Here is a 17801-nt window from a genome sequence, read left to right on the forward strand (position 1 = left end):
TGACAAGAAGTGACAAATAAACCACAAGATAGAAGGAAGACATCTGAAAGAACACTAGCTGACAATTTCATTTTTAAAGTTTGTTACATATAACTATATGTTACTAAAACTATAAACATCTGTAGAAACAATTGCTTGCAATACTTTTCTGAAAAAGCTGAATCAATTTGATCTGCATCATTAATGTATTTTGAACATCTTCCACTATTTGCTGTGAACTTCCTTCATAAGGAAATAACGGCCGTTTCACAGAATTTAAGATTTTCATATGCTCTATAAGCATTATAAACTATTTATGTGATCAACACGGACTGTAATTTAAATAAACTGCTTTTATGACAACTGCAAAGTTTTAATGCCAGCATGTTCTACCACTCTACACTCTGTCACAGAACCATAACAACACAGAAATGCTTGGATTAGAAGGGACCCTTAGGACCACCTACTTCCAGGCTCTATGCCACAGGCAGGGTTACCAACTACTAAATCAGGTGTCAGATAATGCTGCCCAGGGCTCCATCCAGCCTGATGGCTTTGAGCACCTCAAGGGATGGAACATCTACCTCTTCTCTGGTGCCATGCCAGCACCTTATCACCCTCTGAGTGAAAATTTTCTCTTCATAGTCCTTGATCATTATGTTCCAGCCATGCTACTTGTCCCACTACATTTCTGTAATAGCAATTAAATCAGAGCTTTCTAATTGGACCATGGTTTCCTGTTCCTCCAGGAACACTGACCACGTAACCTTTGTCAGTGAGTGCTTCTAAGATCCTTTGTAAAAAATCTGAGATTTATCCCTGCTACTTCATAAAGTGACAGCACTCCTCAAACATTCTGTCACTTAAAAGTCCTTCCCTTCCCCCATCAAATCTAGTTTAAAGCTCTGGTGATCAGTCCAGCTAGCTTGCTTCCCATAAGATTCTTGCCCCTTCTGGTCAGTTATATTCCATCTGTCATCAACAAATCCAATCTCTCACAAGCATATCCAAGATCATAATACCCAAAACCCTGACTGTGACAAGAAGTAAATTGGAAAAAAACATTTTAACTCATTTTAATGGAGGAGAATGTGCTACTCAATTTTAATGAGCAACTCATTCCCAACTTAATATTAGGAAGCAAAGCATTATTTCTTTAGTCCATTCTGAATGGCACTAAATTTGTATTAAAAACAAACAAACAAAAACCAAACCAAACAAAACCAAAACCAAACAAACAAAAAACAGCCAACAGTCAAAAACACCACCATAAATATTGGCATGCCTACATTACCAATTACTAGCCTGCTAATACTAAGCCACACTCCTTTCTGACAAATTATACTTTAATGAGAAATAGGACCAGGGAGAATATAAAAAACACCTGAAACAATTAAAAATATTTATAAGTAAAAAGAAATAATCAATACCTACCCATAAGGAAAATGAAAGGCTTTCAAATTATATCATATCTAACCATTTTCTCATTCCCATTGTATGCGTTAAATACGCCAGTTTTCTGAGCAATAAACTGACCACAACATTTTAGCTCATATCCATTAAAGCAGACAAGAACATAGACTTGTGCATGCTTTTTAGGGTCTTAACTCTGAAGAAGAAAAACACTTAATTAGCACTTGGCCAAATGTGAATTTTGACTTAGCACATTTGAACCGCTCCAAAGAATGCTGTTCAAAAGGTTTTTGCACATCTTTAAAGAGCAGCCTACTTCGTTATAGTTTATAAACAACACATTTCCAAATAGCATGTAAGCTGATTTACTAACAGGGCAGTATCACAGTCCTTCAAATGAGCTTATTGTGAAGCTTTTCCTCTGAACAAATACAACACTACAGAAGACATGCTACTTTTTCAGATTTTGGAGATGCAACCTTCCTTCCCCTTGTAGGTTTGCATTTCTGGAAGCAAGAGGACCTTGAACACAGGCAGTAGGCACGCAAGTTTCCATTCCTGAGATCTCAAGAGTTAATCTGCAGAACAGCAGCAGCTTAGTAAAAGTAGCAGAAAGGAAAAACATAAACTTTCTTTTTTTTCAAGTCGCTTATATCCCCACATCCACAGCAATTCGATGAAGGTGAAAGATGTGAAAAAGATTTTTTTTTTCTATTGATATTCAGTCTATAGGAAAGACTGAAGCAAGTTTGTACTTACTCTATACAGCACGCTCCTAAACTACATATTGGGTTACAGCTTGATACATCCTCACTAGATAAAGAGGGGAAAACAGCAGACAATAACCCACATATCTAAGTGCAGTTAAGCAAACTGATAAAAAGATGACTGCCATGAAAGCAGTCCATTAAACTCATTTTGCTTTGAAAACTGAAGTTCTTTAATTCACTTCCTGACACCTTTACTTTTTACAGAAGAAATGATTAACAGACTAATAGGCAGTTCTGGGCTTTTTGTTTTTCTAGATTTCACATTTAATAATTTGTTTTCAGCTACCAGAGAATGATCACTTGAGGTAATTACCAACAAACTGCATTCAACTAACTGATTGCATGGGATAACAAGAGCAGATGACTGCTATTACCTGACTGGATGAGAAAGGATGCTGCTGCTTGAACACACAGAAAGGAATCTATCAGTCTTGCATTGCAGGAAGGGTAAGAAGCAATAAAGATGTTAGACTACTCAGCATGAAAAGTTGTTGATGGGTTCTGAAATTCATACCTTACTCATATCTACCCTCACTGGCCTAGCCACACCACGAACAGGCTGCAAAGCACAAACACTGAAGAGAAGATAAAGGGAAGAAAGATGTGATGAACAAACAGTGATGACAGTGAAGGAAAGGAAGAGCAGCAATGAAGAATACAGCATTACAGAGTATCTACAGTTGTATAATTTCATGTTTTCCACTGTCCTCATTTCTTCTGGCTTTCTTAGCAGAAGGCTCACTTCCCCTGTTTGATTTAGCTACATGCTAAGGTAGTACTTCTATTACAGCATTCCAATAAGTAATTGCAATTCTTTAAAATCTGTTTCTTTTTAGTCTTGATGCAAGAAATTTAAAATTGAAGCTAAGTTTGCAGTTCAGTTTTGCAGTTTCCATGGGAGCAACATTCTGATTGGCAGACATCCTACAGTCTGCTAGGAAGCCAGCAGGTCTGAAGAAAACTAAACAGGATCTTAGTGTCTCCCAGCACATACATTGAAATAACATTTAGAAGGATTGATGCGAAGAGATATAAGGCAAAGTAGAGGGAAAACAAACAAGCCAACAAACTGAAAGAACCCTTAACAGCCTTGTAACAGAGTTTTGTAATAAAAACATGAATTGCTAAACAAATGAAAACAGGCAGAGACACTATTAAAACATTAAGGTATAATGACACTCAAATTGGAAGTAAAATTCTGTTTTATACAGTCTCTGTCTCCCAAATATTCTCATAGCACTCACAGGAGTAGGGGAAAGAAGAACAAACCAGATTTTTAAAATAAAAATACATTTAAAAGTCAGCACGAGATAATACGTTCATGTCCAAAAGCAAACTAAAGATACAGAAAATAGACTACAATTAAAAAGTTAAGGCATAGAACAGGATTAAGACATGAATTTTTAGCAGGCATCTTTAAAGAGCTAAAATTCTGCTCAGTAACTACTGTTGTATATGAAGACAAGGCAGGGAAGAGCACAAGATATTTCTCTTTAGAGAAACCCCTTCAAATTTTCTAAAGGAAAAAAATAATCTTTTCCAACAATGGTCACTCATGAAAACTGGCTTAAGTTTCTTACTTTACGAGTACTGACCAAAATGTAGGAGTGAAGAGCAATCAAGATGAATTTCCTCAAGAAACTAGAGATGGCAGCAAAGTCTCAAGCTACCAACTGAGGGGAAGAGAAGTTAAATGAAAAAGAAAACTTCTGAATAATTCTTACAGCCTCGTTTAAATATTTTAGGTTACTTCTTTTTTTTCCAGTTGACAAAAAATTGGAAAATCCATTAGAAAATACAGTTATAAGCTACAGTAAGGATTTCCTTCCCTCTCCTTAAATGCAACGTCTTAGAGCAGTTTTTAGCAAGTAATAGAAAAAGCATTTTTAAATAGCTTTGACAAAAATATTCACATTTAAGTCTACAATGCATCAATAATCCCAGAAGTCACCACCCATCTCTGAATGCTCCAGCCATGTAATGTATCCGAACCACAGTGCAGTGTTTTTCCTTGGCTTTGCAACAGTAACAACTGCTGACAGACTGGCAGGTCAGCATCAGGAAGAGAGTTCTCAACTCAAAGCTTTCTGCAAGATCCGAAGCTTTCAAAAAACACATAAGCAATACAGGAAATTAAGATCTATTCTAAAAAAAAAAAAAAAAAAAAAAAAAAGAAAAGAAAAGAAAAGAAAAGAAAAAAAAAATTCAGGAAAAGAATCACAGAAGTTTCTCATCTCTCTGCTGAACTCCATGCATCTGAGTTTGCCATTTAATTCTAAGACATAAGGAGCCAAGCATATTAAAAAAACATATCAAAAACGGTTAGAAAATTCACTTGGAAACTGGGAGGTACACATTCAAGTCAAAGGATCACAGAATCCAAGGGGTTGGACCCTCCTGCTCCACCCTCCTGCTCAGGCAGGTTCCCTACTGTAGGTTACACAGGAAGGAGTCCAGACAGGTTTCGAATATCCCCAGAGAAGGAGCCTCCACAGGGCAGCCTGTTCCAGTGCTCTGCCATCCGCACAGTAAACAGCTTCTTGCTCACGTTCATGTGGAACTTCCTGCATTCCAATCTGTGCCCATTGCCCTTTGCTCCATCACTGAGCACCACTGAAGAGAGCCTGGCCCCAACCGTTTGCCTCTCACCCTTTAGATATTTATAAGCATTGATAAGATTCCCTCTCAGTCTCCTCCAAGCAGAACAGTCCCAGATCTCTCAGCCTTTCCTCATAAGGTTCCTCTCTGCCCAACCCTCCGGCCTGGCCCGCAGCTTTCTAACACCAGCAAGCTTGCTGAGGATGCACTCTATCCCTTCATTCAAGTAACAGATGAAGATACTGAAGAGGACCAGACCCAGTACCGATCCCTGGGGAACACTGCTAGCTATGGGCCTCCAACCAGACTGCACCACTGAAAAATCCTTCCCTCCAACATAGTGCCTGAAGAAGCATTCGCCAGGCTTGAAGATGTGGGAGACAAAGACATTATCAGCACTCCCAGATGACTTACTATGGAATAATTTTAAATTCACCAGATCACTGAGAAAGGAAAAGGAACATCCATCACGATCACGCTCACTAGGCAAAAAAGGGAAGAAATCTGATTCCCAGTTCCTACTCTAAGAGAACTGTATTTTGAACATAACACACGGAAGCCAACTTTACAGCCAACAATCTACTTCAAAACATTCCTAATGGGCAGAGCAACAGATAATTAAGATCTCTGAAAACTTCAAGCAAGTAAGAAATTAAGAAACTGAAAAAGAAAATATATCTGCAAGAGTTCAGAAAGTACTCTGTCTCAATGGCAGCTAGGAAGTATTGAATACTTTCCAATCAGAAGTGCCTGCAACTGATAAAAAACCTGACACACTTGAGATCTAAGATTAGAGAAAAAGCTCCTGACATTTTTAAGCACCCTGTTTACTTTATGCTTTTAAAGACAGTTGAACCTTAAGAGCTGAACAGCCCTGAAATCCTGCCAAAAGATAACCATTCCTTCCAAGAAGGAAAAAGCAAAACAATCTAATAGCTGTAACTGAGCAGAACAACTCTGTCTGACCTTCAGTTTTCAAAGCCCCCTTTGTTGCTTTCATTTCTATAAGCACCAAAGCTTTGGAATGAGGATGCTTGCAGGAACACAGTAAAGTTTGGGGTACAAAGAAGGGAAAACAATGTTTTCTGTAAGCAGAAGTTGGTACTTTTCAATGTAAATTTGATCTAGATGTTCTAACACAGAATTCCCTCCCTTGCAGGCAAGTATTTTAATCAGACCAAGTTTCTGTTCAATACAATATATTTTAAGTTTAGCTTTATAGCAAAACCAAATCTGAAAAAAGGTAGGTCAAGAAAACTTAGTTTTAAATTCCTTGACTTTTTCTAACCATGTTATGAGTTCTTTCAAACATAAGCATATCAGAACCAGAAACAACAGGTTTTTTTTTTTTGTTTTTTTTTGTTTTTTTTTTTAATATAAAATTAAAAGGAATTACAAACACTGGGCACACTTAGGCTTCAGAGTGCAATTTATGTCTTTAACTGCTAATACTTCAGTCCTAAAGGACCCAACAAAACGCAACACAACACTTGAAGAGCATCTATAAAACTACCCATATCATAAGCTAATATGCATCAAGGAGTTAATTCAAGTATTCAAAAAACAAAAATATGAGATGTACAGTGAAGTATTTAATGATGTGGCCTAACTTAGTATTCACTGATGTCAAGGGTGGGGGGAAGGAAGAAATGCTGCACTCCTGTTCCTACATCTTCTACCTTGAGCTACTGCACTGTGGATCAGTTTGAGCCAGTAAAGCCAACAGAAAAATAACTCACCCAACAAATGACCTAACTTCATAGTACACCTGGCTTATACAGATCAGATGGGTGCTAAAGCTGGCACAGAGGAAGAGGGGATCATGCAGCAGGGAATGGAAGCACATGAAGAGAGCAAGACTTCCAGCAACAGGAAATTTAATCCAACTCGCATCAGAGAAATCGCACTCATATACTCCTACAGTGCCTCACCCAAGGGCCCAAAGATGTTTGCTGTAAACCCATCCAAACTCTTCCTATCTGGTTCTGTCGGATTCAAGTTTATCCCTGGCAAACCTCCATTCCAAGAAAAGTTACTAGGTCAGATCAGTACCAATTCAGGAAAGATTCTATCTCTAAAACATAGCACTCCCTACATTTGTCTTCTTCCTAAGCTATCCTCACTCCCACCTTCTGTATCATCTTTCCCTTATCTATGCTGTGGGGGAGAGAGATAATGGTTCTTCACATATACACTTGTAAGGATCACTAAAACAAGTCAGTGCTTTTCTGCTGTTCAGAACTATTTCCCTCCATTCAGAATAGGGAACAACATTTGAGGCCAAAACAAGCAAACAAAAAATCATCCCAAGATAAGAAAGCAGCTAACAGTTCAATTTGCAGCTGCAACTGCAGAATTATCTTAGAGGAGGATGAAAATGATAGAATAACCTACATTCTTTTTAGCTAGAACATCCAAACGTGATGACAGAATGTTATCAACTGGGGACCACCTTTGTAAAAGCATTTTTTCCCCTCCTCATTACAACAGCTTAAATACTGATAGAGCCCATACTAAATCCTGAAGGCGCAAAAAAATGGATGCTTTACATACCCATGTAAGAAGATACATGACTAAAGGCAGATTTCACATACAAAGGTACTCAATGAATATCTTAAAAGCCACTGCACTTGAGAAGCCTCAGCCTCACAACACAAACAGTTTTTTTCTTTACCTCTAGAGCTCTTTGGGTTAAAAATATCCAAATGTGAACTACCTTCCAAACCCTGGCAACAGTGAGTTTAAGCAAAGTTCTGAATTAACCACATGAAGAACCATTAACCATGAATTAACAATGAAGAACCACATGTTCCCCAGGAAGACACACTTTAAAACAACAAGAGTTACTCAATCTCAGCTACATTAGAACTGATACTGATGAGACAAGCAGTTTTTCAGCTTAGCTCTAAGCACTTCCTAAAATACTGAACTGAAACACAGAACACCTATTAAGCCAGAATAGGTACTCATATACCTGGTATTTCACTTCTGAACATTTTGTTCAGAGGCAAACTCTTCAGAGTTGTATTAATTCAGATAGTCTTAGAAATTTTCTCAATGTTAAAAGTGAGGAGCAATTGCCTACAGGCACACTATTCAAAGAATAGAGGGATGGCTGTCAAAAAGGAAACTGGATTACCTTCAGTTAACATGCCATCAAAAAGCCAAAGAAACAGGTGCAGGAGCCATGTGAAAAACTAACCTAATGCTATTTGGAAGTCTCTGATTTCTTCAGAACTTAAGGCACATACAGTGACTGTTCTGAGTGCGTAAGAATCATGCATCAAATGCCTTCACACGGCAAAATTTCAACTACTAGTTTCTGAAAAGACTGAGTCAAAATACAAAACTGACAAAGCATTGATGACAAAAATACTGACAGGTCCTCTGCCTGGAAAAAGAGTACAGTCCTACTTGAACCTGGAACACTGCAGTAAAAGACAGGAGGTGTGTAGTAAATCACTAGCTACACCTTCCTACCCTATTCCAGCGCAAAGATGTGAAAGTAAAAGAACAAGGCATATCTTAACCAAGTGGGGGTCACCTCTGTCATGTGAAACTACATTAGGAAGTAGTCCTTGATTCTCTCAGTCCTGCATTGATCCTGCAATGGTTTTCTAGCTGCTTCTCTGAAAGGATACATCTGCTTCTTGTATAAATTGAAGGAAAAAAAAAGTTAAACCCTCATTATAATTCAAACATCTCCATTGTCAAGCTCCAACAAGTATTTCAAACCTCATTTGGCCATGTTTATAATAAAAACTGAAGTTGTGGATAAAAACGGGGCTTGAACATTAGTAACACTATCATGACAAACCTGCTGTGCCTTCCTGTTTTTGACACGGGAGACAGAATGGGACACCACTGGGCATCTCCCAGGAAATAACACTTTGCTACAAATACAGTAGAAGTTTATTAAAACAAGACAGTGATCTGACACTCTGAAACACATTTCAGTTTACAGCTACTTCGAAAGGAAGGCTTTCCTGTCCTGTGCTTAGGGTGTCCTTACCTAGGTATTTTCTTATGTACTTACCTGATAAACACAAAGAAAAATAAAGTGTTTCTTGGGGTTCTGTAGGTGGCTATATTATCTGACTGGTACAGTATCTTAAGAGATCAGGCCAACTTCTGAAATTACTAGGGCCATGAACTTTAGCCATGCATACACCATACGTACTGTATATACATCTTCACACTATTTATTAAAAAACAGATTCACTCTCAGGAGAATTCCTAAGATTTACTTTCAAAATTAACTATATAATTTGGAATGAAATACCTAGTTTTAACACTAACCCCTTTCAATTCTGAAGTCACCATTCCTTAGATGACACATTTAATATGACTACAGCCTTCTGAAAAGTGATCTTTGAAAACACCACAATATAATAAGCAGTTAATACATAATAAGCAGTTAATACTGCTCAATTACCATTCATTGTCATGACATCTACATAAGAGACTATAAAAAGGCCAGTGTATCAAACAGAGGACTAAGTACATAAGTGGCTGTTGACATAAAATACAGATTTTTCCTCTCCTAGTATTTCTCTATCACTCATTAAAACAAACCATTGCATTTTAACTGAAAAGACAGTCGGGGATTGCTAGGATTCTAAAGGCTAGGCCCCATTCTAGAAGGCAACAGAGCTATGCTAATAAAAAGACTAAGCAATTAACTGAGCAGATCTCCAAATCAAGACAGTTTCTTGTCCCACGACTTCTCTAAGACAGCTTCTACAGAATTTTGGGAGCCAGTAAGTCATATGTCAAGTAACTCACCGCCTAAAATTACTCAGGACTACTCTGCACGCTGTTGCTCCTCTGCTCCTACATTCAAAGCTTCCACCTCTTAGGTGTTAAAGCACAAAAACATATCTGCAAAGCCCCTGCACAATCTCAGTATACTTTCCTAGACGAAATTCCCCTCCTAAAAACGACTCTACTTCCCAGTTATCACAGCTTGTCTACACCATAAGGATGCACGTGAGGAAAGAAGCTGCTTATCAAAACAACACCAGAAAATGGACGAGAGTACCAATTCAAATGCTTAACTCTGCAAACACAAGGTGGAATTAAAATATGTGGTCAGCTACAGTTGGATAGACTTTCATAAGCAGAACCAGGTCAGTATTAACAGTTAAAATCTGTAGCACAATAACTTAGGTATGTAGATAGTCCAGCAACTGTATATGGTAGTTTTCTAGAGCAACACACATTATAACCTCACACTTAAACCACACATTCATTTTAACCCGTTTAACACTTTAACACAGAAAACAGCTGGACATATATTAGAACACCAGTATTTCAAACAGGATCACAGAATGGCCCAGGTTGGAAGGGACCTCAAGGATCACGAATCTCCAACCCCCCTGCCACATGCAGGGCCACCAACTTCCCCATTTAATACTAGACCAGGCTGCCCAGGGCCCCATCCAAGCTGGCCTTGAACACCTCCAGGGACGGGGCATCCACCACCTCTCTGGGCAGCCTGTTCCAGCACCTCACCACTCTCATACTAAAGAACCTCCCCCTGACATCCAACATAAATCTTCTCTCCCTCAACTTAAAACCATTTCCCCTTGTCCTGCTGTTATCTACCCTTTCAAAGAGTTGATTCCCCTCCTGTTTGTAGGCTCCCTTTAGGTACTGGAAGGCTGCAATGAGGTCACCCCGCAGCCTTCTCTTCTCCAGGCTGAACAAGCCCAGCACCCTCAGCCTGTCTTCACAGGGGAGGTGCTCCAGCCCCCTGATCATCTTCGTGTCTCTCCTCTGGACCCTCTCCAACAGCTTCCTGTCCTTCTTGTACTGGGGGCTCCACACTTGGATGCACTATTCCAGACAGGGCCTCACAAGACCAGAGCAGAGAGGGAAAATCACCTCCCTGTCCCCGCTGGCCACCCCTCTTCTGATGGAGCCCAGGATACCATTTACTTTCTGAGCTGCAAGGGCACACTGCTGGCTCATGTTAAGCTTTTCATCCATGAGGACACCCAGGTCTTTCTCTGCAGGGCTGCTCTCAAGGACCAGTCTGTACAGATGCCTGGGATTCCTCCGGCCCAAGTGCAAAACCTTGTGCTTTGCTGTATTGAACCTCATCAGGTTCACCGGGGCCCACCTTTCAAGCCTGTTGAGGTCCCTCTGAATGGCATCCCTTCCTTCCACCGTGTCAACCGCACCACTCAGCTTGGTGCTGCCAAACTTTCTGAGGGTGCACTCAATTCCAGTGTCGATGTCATTGATAAAGATGTTAAAGAGCACCGGTCCCAAGACAGACCCCTGGGGGACGCTGCTCATTACTGGCCTCCACCAGGACATAGAGCCATTGATGACCACCCTCTGTCTGCAGCCTTTTAACAAATTTCTTATCCATTGAGTGGCTCACCCATCAAATCCATATCCCTCCAATTTGGAGATAAGGACGTGGTGGGGGACCACGTCAAAGGCATTGCTCAAGTCCAGGCAAATGACATCAGTCGCCCTTTGCCTTGTCCACCAATGCCACCACTCCATCAAACAGCACTAAGGAATTAAAAAGCTAAATCAGACAGCATTCCGTGACTCTGAAAAGTTCCCTTCCTTCTCCCTCTTCCTGAACAGTGAGAACACACTGCAATTGTTTCATGCTTTTCTTTGCTTTGTCAAAATTATGCTCAGCAGTTGCATCCTTTGGTTTTACACAAGATGCAAAACCTCAACAGTGCACTAGAGAAAAAGCACATTTGAGATGAAAGTATTATTCTCACTGCCATGCAGAGAAAACAGAGGCAATGCTGATGTACTGTATCACTGAAGCAATAAGAATCATTCGAGAGAGTTTTGCTGTCACCATACTTCCATTTCTTGGACACGGAGTCCATGAGATCTCTCCTCACTTTCTTAACCATTCTGACTGGGATATAAGTTTAAAGCATGTCCATTTCAAGATAACAGCTCAAGATAAACCACAATCACTCTCCTCCCATCCCCTCAGAATGGGAAACAGGCCCCCATACTTTAATTCAAACAAAAAAACAAACAACAACAACAAAAAAACCCTGTATTAAAATCCCATCACTTGCCTCAAGACATCATCATCCCATCCTCCCTTCCCTCACATCATCCATGTTCCGGCACTGCCAGTATGGAGAAGAGAGGAACTCCTTCAGACCATAGACACTCAAACTCCTCCTCCTCACCAGAGAGAAGAGCCCAAGCAGAGAAGCCCAGCACAGAAGAGGGAGGGATGAAAAACTGAAATCCTCAGCATGCAATGCAGAGAACAACTAACTTGAACCTAGACATACTGCAGAGAACATCCTGAAACTACAGCAGCACTAGCATCAACTACTACATTATTTTTGGGTACTAAAAATGCCAGCAACTGTACCACTACTACACACAATAACTGTACAAATTTACAGCCCACTTGTGCTAGATAAAAAACTAATTCACGTGACTATCAAGATGAAGACTTAAGGATTTCAATTGTGACCAATGCACACTTAAACAGAAACTCTTATCAACATTATCACATTGTATTTCTAACTTCAAAATTTGGAGATACATATAAATGTAGGAAACTATACTGAAGCAACACACAATCCTATTATTAGGCAGATCAGACAGTTTTTACAGCACCCCTCTAAAGCTTACATTAACCAACGTGAGTCTTAATAGGTGCAGTAAGCAAAACCCATTAATGTGAGATAAAGTCCTCTCAGAAGAAGGTATCTGTCATAAAAGTCATGTTTTGGACTTCTAAGTTCAATATCAACTTTGTCTGTTCTAGCTTAAGGACAGACATTGTCTTCAGTATAACGAAGACTTCTGTTACATTTACACAGAGCTCCAATTATAAGAACAATTCTCACGCAAGGTGTTTCAGCCCTACACCAACACAGAGTTTTGAGAACCACTCAATGTGCTCTGAATGCAAATTTCAATGAAAAAGAAGTACACCTGTCACCACTATCTGCAGCCTGTTAATCAAATGCATGCTCTGATCCACACAATGGAAGCCTTAAATATTTTAGCTTATGTACTTCTCATCAACGCAGGGAAAATCCCTTCAAAGCTAACTGGAAACAAGTTTGAATAAAAAATAAACAAGGCAGGCTTGTGTCTTTTACTCCCAGATATACTACTGTGTTTTTGAAGGCCAAGCTAGAAGCCCCCAGTGAATTCTTGCACTGAAGCATGCTTGTGCCAGCCAACTCTGAATATATGACAGCAACCCAGAACATCACACATTTGGTGAAGTAAAACCACATGACTAACATTAGCGTCACAGATGCCACTTTAAAAAGTTTAACAAGACACTGGATTTATTACTCAATTTTTATCTCTCCACAGCATTCAGCAAAGAAATTGGAATACTGGAAGGGTATGCAAATGTAAATTGCCCTCAATTTTTTTCTAAAGGAAACACGGATTAGAAATTCTCTCAATCCCTCCTGGCTTTTCTTTTATCCTCTATCTATTCAGAATGAAAAATGTATGCTTGCAGAACTCAAACACATTAAATGCCACGTAATAAACAATTCATCACTCTGTCATTCCAATCAATTCTTTCGTATACTATTACAGCTACTGTTCCACACTCCAGCAAAAAGCTATTATCACTGTGTTTATACAAAATAAGTCTTATCAGTTTATTGTATTTAAAATTGTTTAAAGTTTATTCAAAAGTTCAGAATAAGCTTCAACAAATAGGAACGCATACTACCAGCAAGGAAACTCCCACAGAGGACTTATTTCTCAAGTAGACTGTATGGGAACTTTGAGATTTCTCTTACGAAGTCAGACAAAATATTCAGTTATTTTACAGTTCAAAAATCTCTTTCCCACAGCTTTTCTGGAAATACCTTTTACTACTTTAAACGACAGTGGTAACTACCCATTTAGGAAAGATAAATCATATACTTTAATATTTCATGAACCTAAAACACAAATCAGGGCCGGATGTGCTATTTGCTAGAACCAGATTACTCAATCAATCAATAATAAATCACAGGAAGGTGCAGACGTTTAGTTGATGTTCCACTGAAAGACGTTTAGCCAGATGCATACGTAGCAATTCAAAGCAGATTTACAGAGTCTTTCTCCAGGTTGCCTGAAGATGAGCGAGGTGTTATCAAAGATCTGAAAGCTAAATAAAGATGCTGCATCCCCGATTCCTCAGAATTCACCTGTGTAGCACTGCAAAGAAACAGGAATGCTACTTATACAACTGTACAGTTTATTGTTTAGAGGAGGGACACAACATCCGCATACAAGCCCTTTCCCACCACCACTACTATCTTCAGTGATCCACCCTGCTCTGTTACAGTGCTCTTAGCAGCACTGTGCTCCTACAACCCAACGTTTTATCTGTTAGATCAAGTTACATCGCAACACATCCAGAATAATTAAATCTCAGGTACCAGCTAAGGAAGCTTCACAATTCACAGGTTTTGAACCTTGGATCCCTTCAAAATTCTCATATTGCAACACCAAAAGTCATCGGAGCTGCACCAACATCTGGATGGCTGTGAATGAGCCATCCTCTAAAGGCACACGCAGTCCTGCCAAGCAGAAGCACTTCACCTTCTTTCTAAAGGTACCCAGCTCTGAGGAAGCAGTGTGTGAACTGCAGCGGTTAGCATAAAACCACTTGTGAACGGAGCATGCCAAAAATCATCTTCAAAACACGTTTCATCACAGTTTTGTTTCTCAGCTACATAAGCTCCTCATGAACAACCGACAAGAGCTTTCAGCTTATGACAGCAAGCAAGGCCCTCTAAGCTTCCTATTTTTAAAAGTTGTGGCAGGGGAAAGGTGGTAATACCATGTGAAATGACAGAGCAGAGTGCTGAAACTTCAGCTGACAACAAAGTAACCTGCTAAGTCCAAGACAAGCATTTTAGTATAATCCTCAGGAAAGATTAATTCCAGAATATTTTTAGCCTGAGCTCTGAAAGCGGGCAGCAGCAGATAGAGACTGAAAAGCACACTGGTGGGGGGCGGGAGGGAGAATACATGCGGATAAACTCTTTGTTTATAATCAAAACACAGGGAACGCCGCTCTTGTAGAATTCATCCTCAGGAAGAAAGAGCTGCAGGCACCCAGAGCAGTGCCATGCTAAGGCTCCCACAGCAATCTCAGCTGCTCAGTCAGACACACACAGACAATTGGGAAGCAGCAACACTGCTACATCTTTCACGCAAGCCAAGCACAACCATAGGAGGCGTGTGGAACACAACGAATAAACAAAAAAGGATTTTGAAACCGGGCAGTCACGAAAATGCAGAGTGGGGAGCTCAGCTCCCGCTCAGCGCCATCTGATTTGGGGGATGCTCTGCGTTTTCTTGGTGTGGTAACGCACAGAGCTGTCATCTCCGTGCAGCCTACAGGAGCGTGGCCCAAAACAGGCAGACGGGGAATGCCGGCGACCTCCGAGGTTTGACACGAGCACGCAGTAACAGTTGCATAAGGACACCGGAGAAGCCAAGTTCTCCCCCAGCCTCACGCACCGCCGGAGAGCGGAGGGAAGGCAGAGATCCGCGCGAGCACGGGGTGCCAGGGGCACCGCCAGCAGCACGCCGCTCATTGTGCGCCAAGGCTCGGGGAGAGCCAACACCTGGGCACGGCCACCCGAGCGATAGGTGGATCCACGGCGATCCTTCCCCAGTAGGCAACCAACGATGGGTGTGCCGAGGATGGGGAGGAGAACAGGAGGGCTGGGCAGCGCCAGGCTGCGCGGCGGCCGGGCGGGGATCATGGTGGCTGAGGAAGCACCGGAGCTGCTCCCCCCTCCCCCCTCTCAACCACCTATCCCCAAGCTCAGGGCGGCGGGCAGCGCGCCGGGACCGCCCGCACCGCGACTCAGGTGGGTGCCGAGCACAGCATCCCCGCGTTGGGGTTGGGGGGCTCTGCTCTCCCCCCCCCTTCCCTTCTCCTTTCCCCCCCCCTCCCCCTCCCCGCGGGACTCACTTGCCGATCACTTCGCACAGCTCGTACACGTCCTCGAACAGCACGTCGTCGTCGGCCATGGTCCGCCCGTCAGGCGGCGGCCCCGGTTGCGGGGGGAGGAGGAGGAGGAGGAGGAGGAGAAGGAAGCGGGGGGGCCGCGGGCACGCTCCCCACCGCGCGGCGCGCTCCCCCGCCGCTCAGCGCCAACAGCCGCAACCGACGGCCGCTACCACCGCCGGGGCTCTCCGCTTCTCGGGCCGCCGCGCGTGTCACGCACCCCGCGACCCCACCTTCCTCCCCCCACCCCCCCCCTCCCTCCCCCGGTTACTCCCCGGCGGCAGCGGCGGGCTGGCGGGCGGCTCCGGCTCAGCGGGGCGGCGCGAGCTCCATGGAGGGGATAGGCGGCGGCGGCGGGCGGCAGCGCCGGCTCGATCCCTCCCTCGCCGAGCGGGCGCGCTCCCGAGGCACCGGGGAGGGGGGGGCGGGGGGAGAGGGGGTTGGCTAGGGGAGCGCGCACCGTGCGGGAGGATAATAGTAGGAGGGGGAGGGGCGGGGAGGTGCCGGCGCGGCCGTCGGTTCCGCTCCCAGCCGCGAGGAGGAGAGGCGGCGGCGGCCGCGATAGGCGCTGGCCGCACGGGAGGGCGGGGGCGCGCGCGCGCGCTCCCCGCCGCCGTCACGCAAAGGCCGCGGCGGGGGCGGGCGCCCCGGGTGCGAGCGCGCGGCCGAGCAGGCGCGGCACGCACACACGCACGCACGCGGGGGGCCCGCGTTGGTTTCCGCTCCCTTTCTCCCCGCCCGCGCCGCTCGCGGGGCCACGCCCCCTCCCCCGCCGAGGGGTCGGGGAGGGTCGGTCGGCGCGCTGTGCGCAGGCGCGGCGTGCGATGACGTCATGGCGCGGGGAGGGGGCTCCGCGGGGTGGCTGCGAGCGCCCGCGGTGGGGCGGGCTGAGCCGGGCGCAGGTGTTGGGAGCGCTCCGCGGCTCCTCCGGGCGGTGCGTGGGCAGACGCGGGAGGGGAGGTTTTCTCCTCAGTCAGCTGCACGCTGCTGTCTGGTGCCTGCAGCCCTACCTGCGGCGACGGTCCCTGTGCCCAAGCTCCGCAGCTTTGTCTGGGAGCGGGTAGAGTGAATTTTCTCCTAGCAGGATGTTGGCTTTGAGAGGCTGTTGTATCTGGAGCGGTGTTTGAAACAGCTTTGTTGCTGGTGAAACAGCACTCCCACAGCCAATTAAAGGAGCGTTCTGAGAGTGCTCTGATGCGCATCCAGTTGGGCAGGTGACGGGTCGTTTCCTGGTAAAACCACTCAAAGGAATGTCTGAGACATCCCATGAATGTCAAAACATCGAGTGCTTAACCTGCCAGGTTTCATTCTGTGCTTTTTACGTTACACACACAAAACTACCCGCAGAAGATAGCTGCGAGTCGCACGGGTGTGCTTTTTGAGCTTTGAGTTAGAAGCCTTGCGGAAGAGTGTTGTGTCCTGTAGGAATTAGCTGGAAACTGTTGCAGTTTCCAAAGTATGCAGGTTTCTGCAAAGGTCATGTCTCATTTATTTGCATGGAAACTACTACATATGCTAAGAACACAATGGCACTACTTAATAGAGCGAATTCTCAGCTACAAAACACTGTTTTTCGACACCACTAGCTATGCATTTTCAGCAGACATGGACATGAGCCTGCATGCCATGCTTGTAACAATCTGCAGAGGTGCCTCTGTTGCTGTCAGCACTGCTGAAACGCACCACCCACCACCTCACTGTGCTCACATCTACTGCTTGGTCTCCATCAACATTCAGCATCAATGAATGTCAGTAGGTGCCATTTTTTCCGCAGGAGGAATTCAGTGACACACCTTTGCTTCGTATGCTCTTCCACATCAGATGCCACTGTGTCAGGACTGCCCTTCGGCTGCTATCTGTCATATGGCAACAACATGGAACGGAATGTTGGTGGGAAGGTTTGACATCTCCTGCCATACCACAGCATCTGCCTCTGACGCTGTGGGCCAATGTAATGAAATAGGAGGCATTACTTTCAGAGCATCCCTCATTTCTGCTGTAGTAGTTTCACACACACACAACTTCTTAAAACTCATTAACACAAA

The 17801-nt window shown here is 43.5% G+C and overlaps 1 protein-coding gene across 4 annotated transcripts in view; it reads right to left on the reverse strand.

Annotated features, from left to right (window-relative positions):
• The window catches only part of CASK (calcium/calmodulin dependent serine protein kinase), a 196164-nt gene extending 180299 nt beyond the window's left edge, over window positions 1–15865 (reverse strand). For 3 of the 4 annotated variants that reach the window (XM_042866616.1, XM_042866615.1, XM_042866614.1), the window contains exon 1: window positions 15721–15864. In XM_042866616.1, the coding sequence (XP_042722550.1) occupies window positions 15721–15779 (59 nt within the window). In that variant the 5' untranslated portion in view covers window positions 15780–15864. Of the gene's footprint in view, window positions 1–15720 lie in introns of all 4 variants that reach the window. The other variant, XM_042866613.1, reaches the window with a different exon arrangement.
• Window positions 15866–17801: the final 1936 nt, after the last annotated feature.

This window comes from Lagopus leucura, unplaced genomic scaffold, assembly GCF_019238085.1.
Source record: "Lagopus leucura isolate 7727_CA_CO unplaced genomic scaffold, USGS_WTPT01 Super-Scaffold_100001, whole genome shotgun sequence".
Lineage (NCBI taxonomy): Eukaryota > Metazoa > Chordata > Aves > Galliformes > Phasianidae > Lagopus > Lagopus leucura.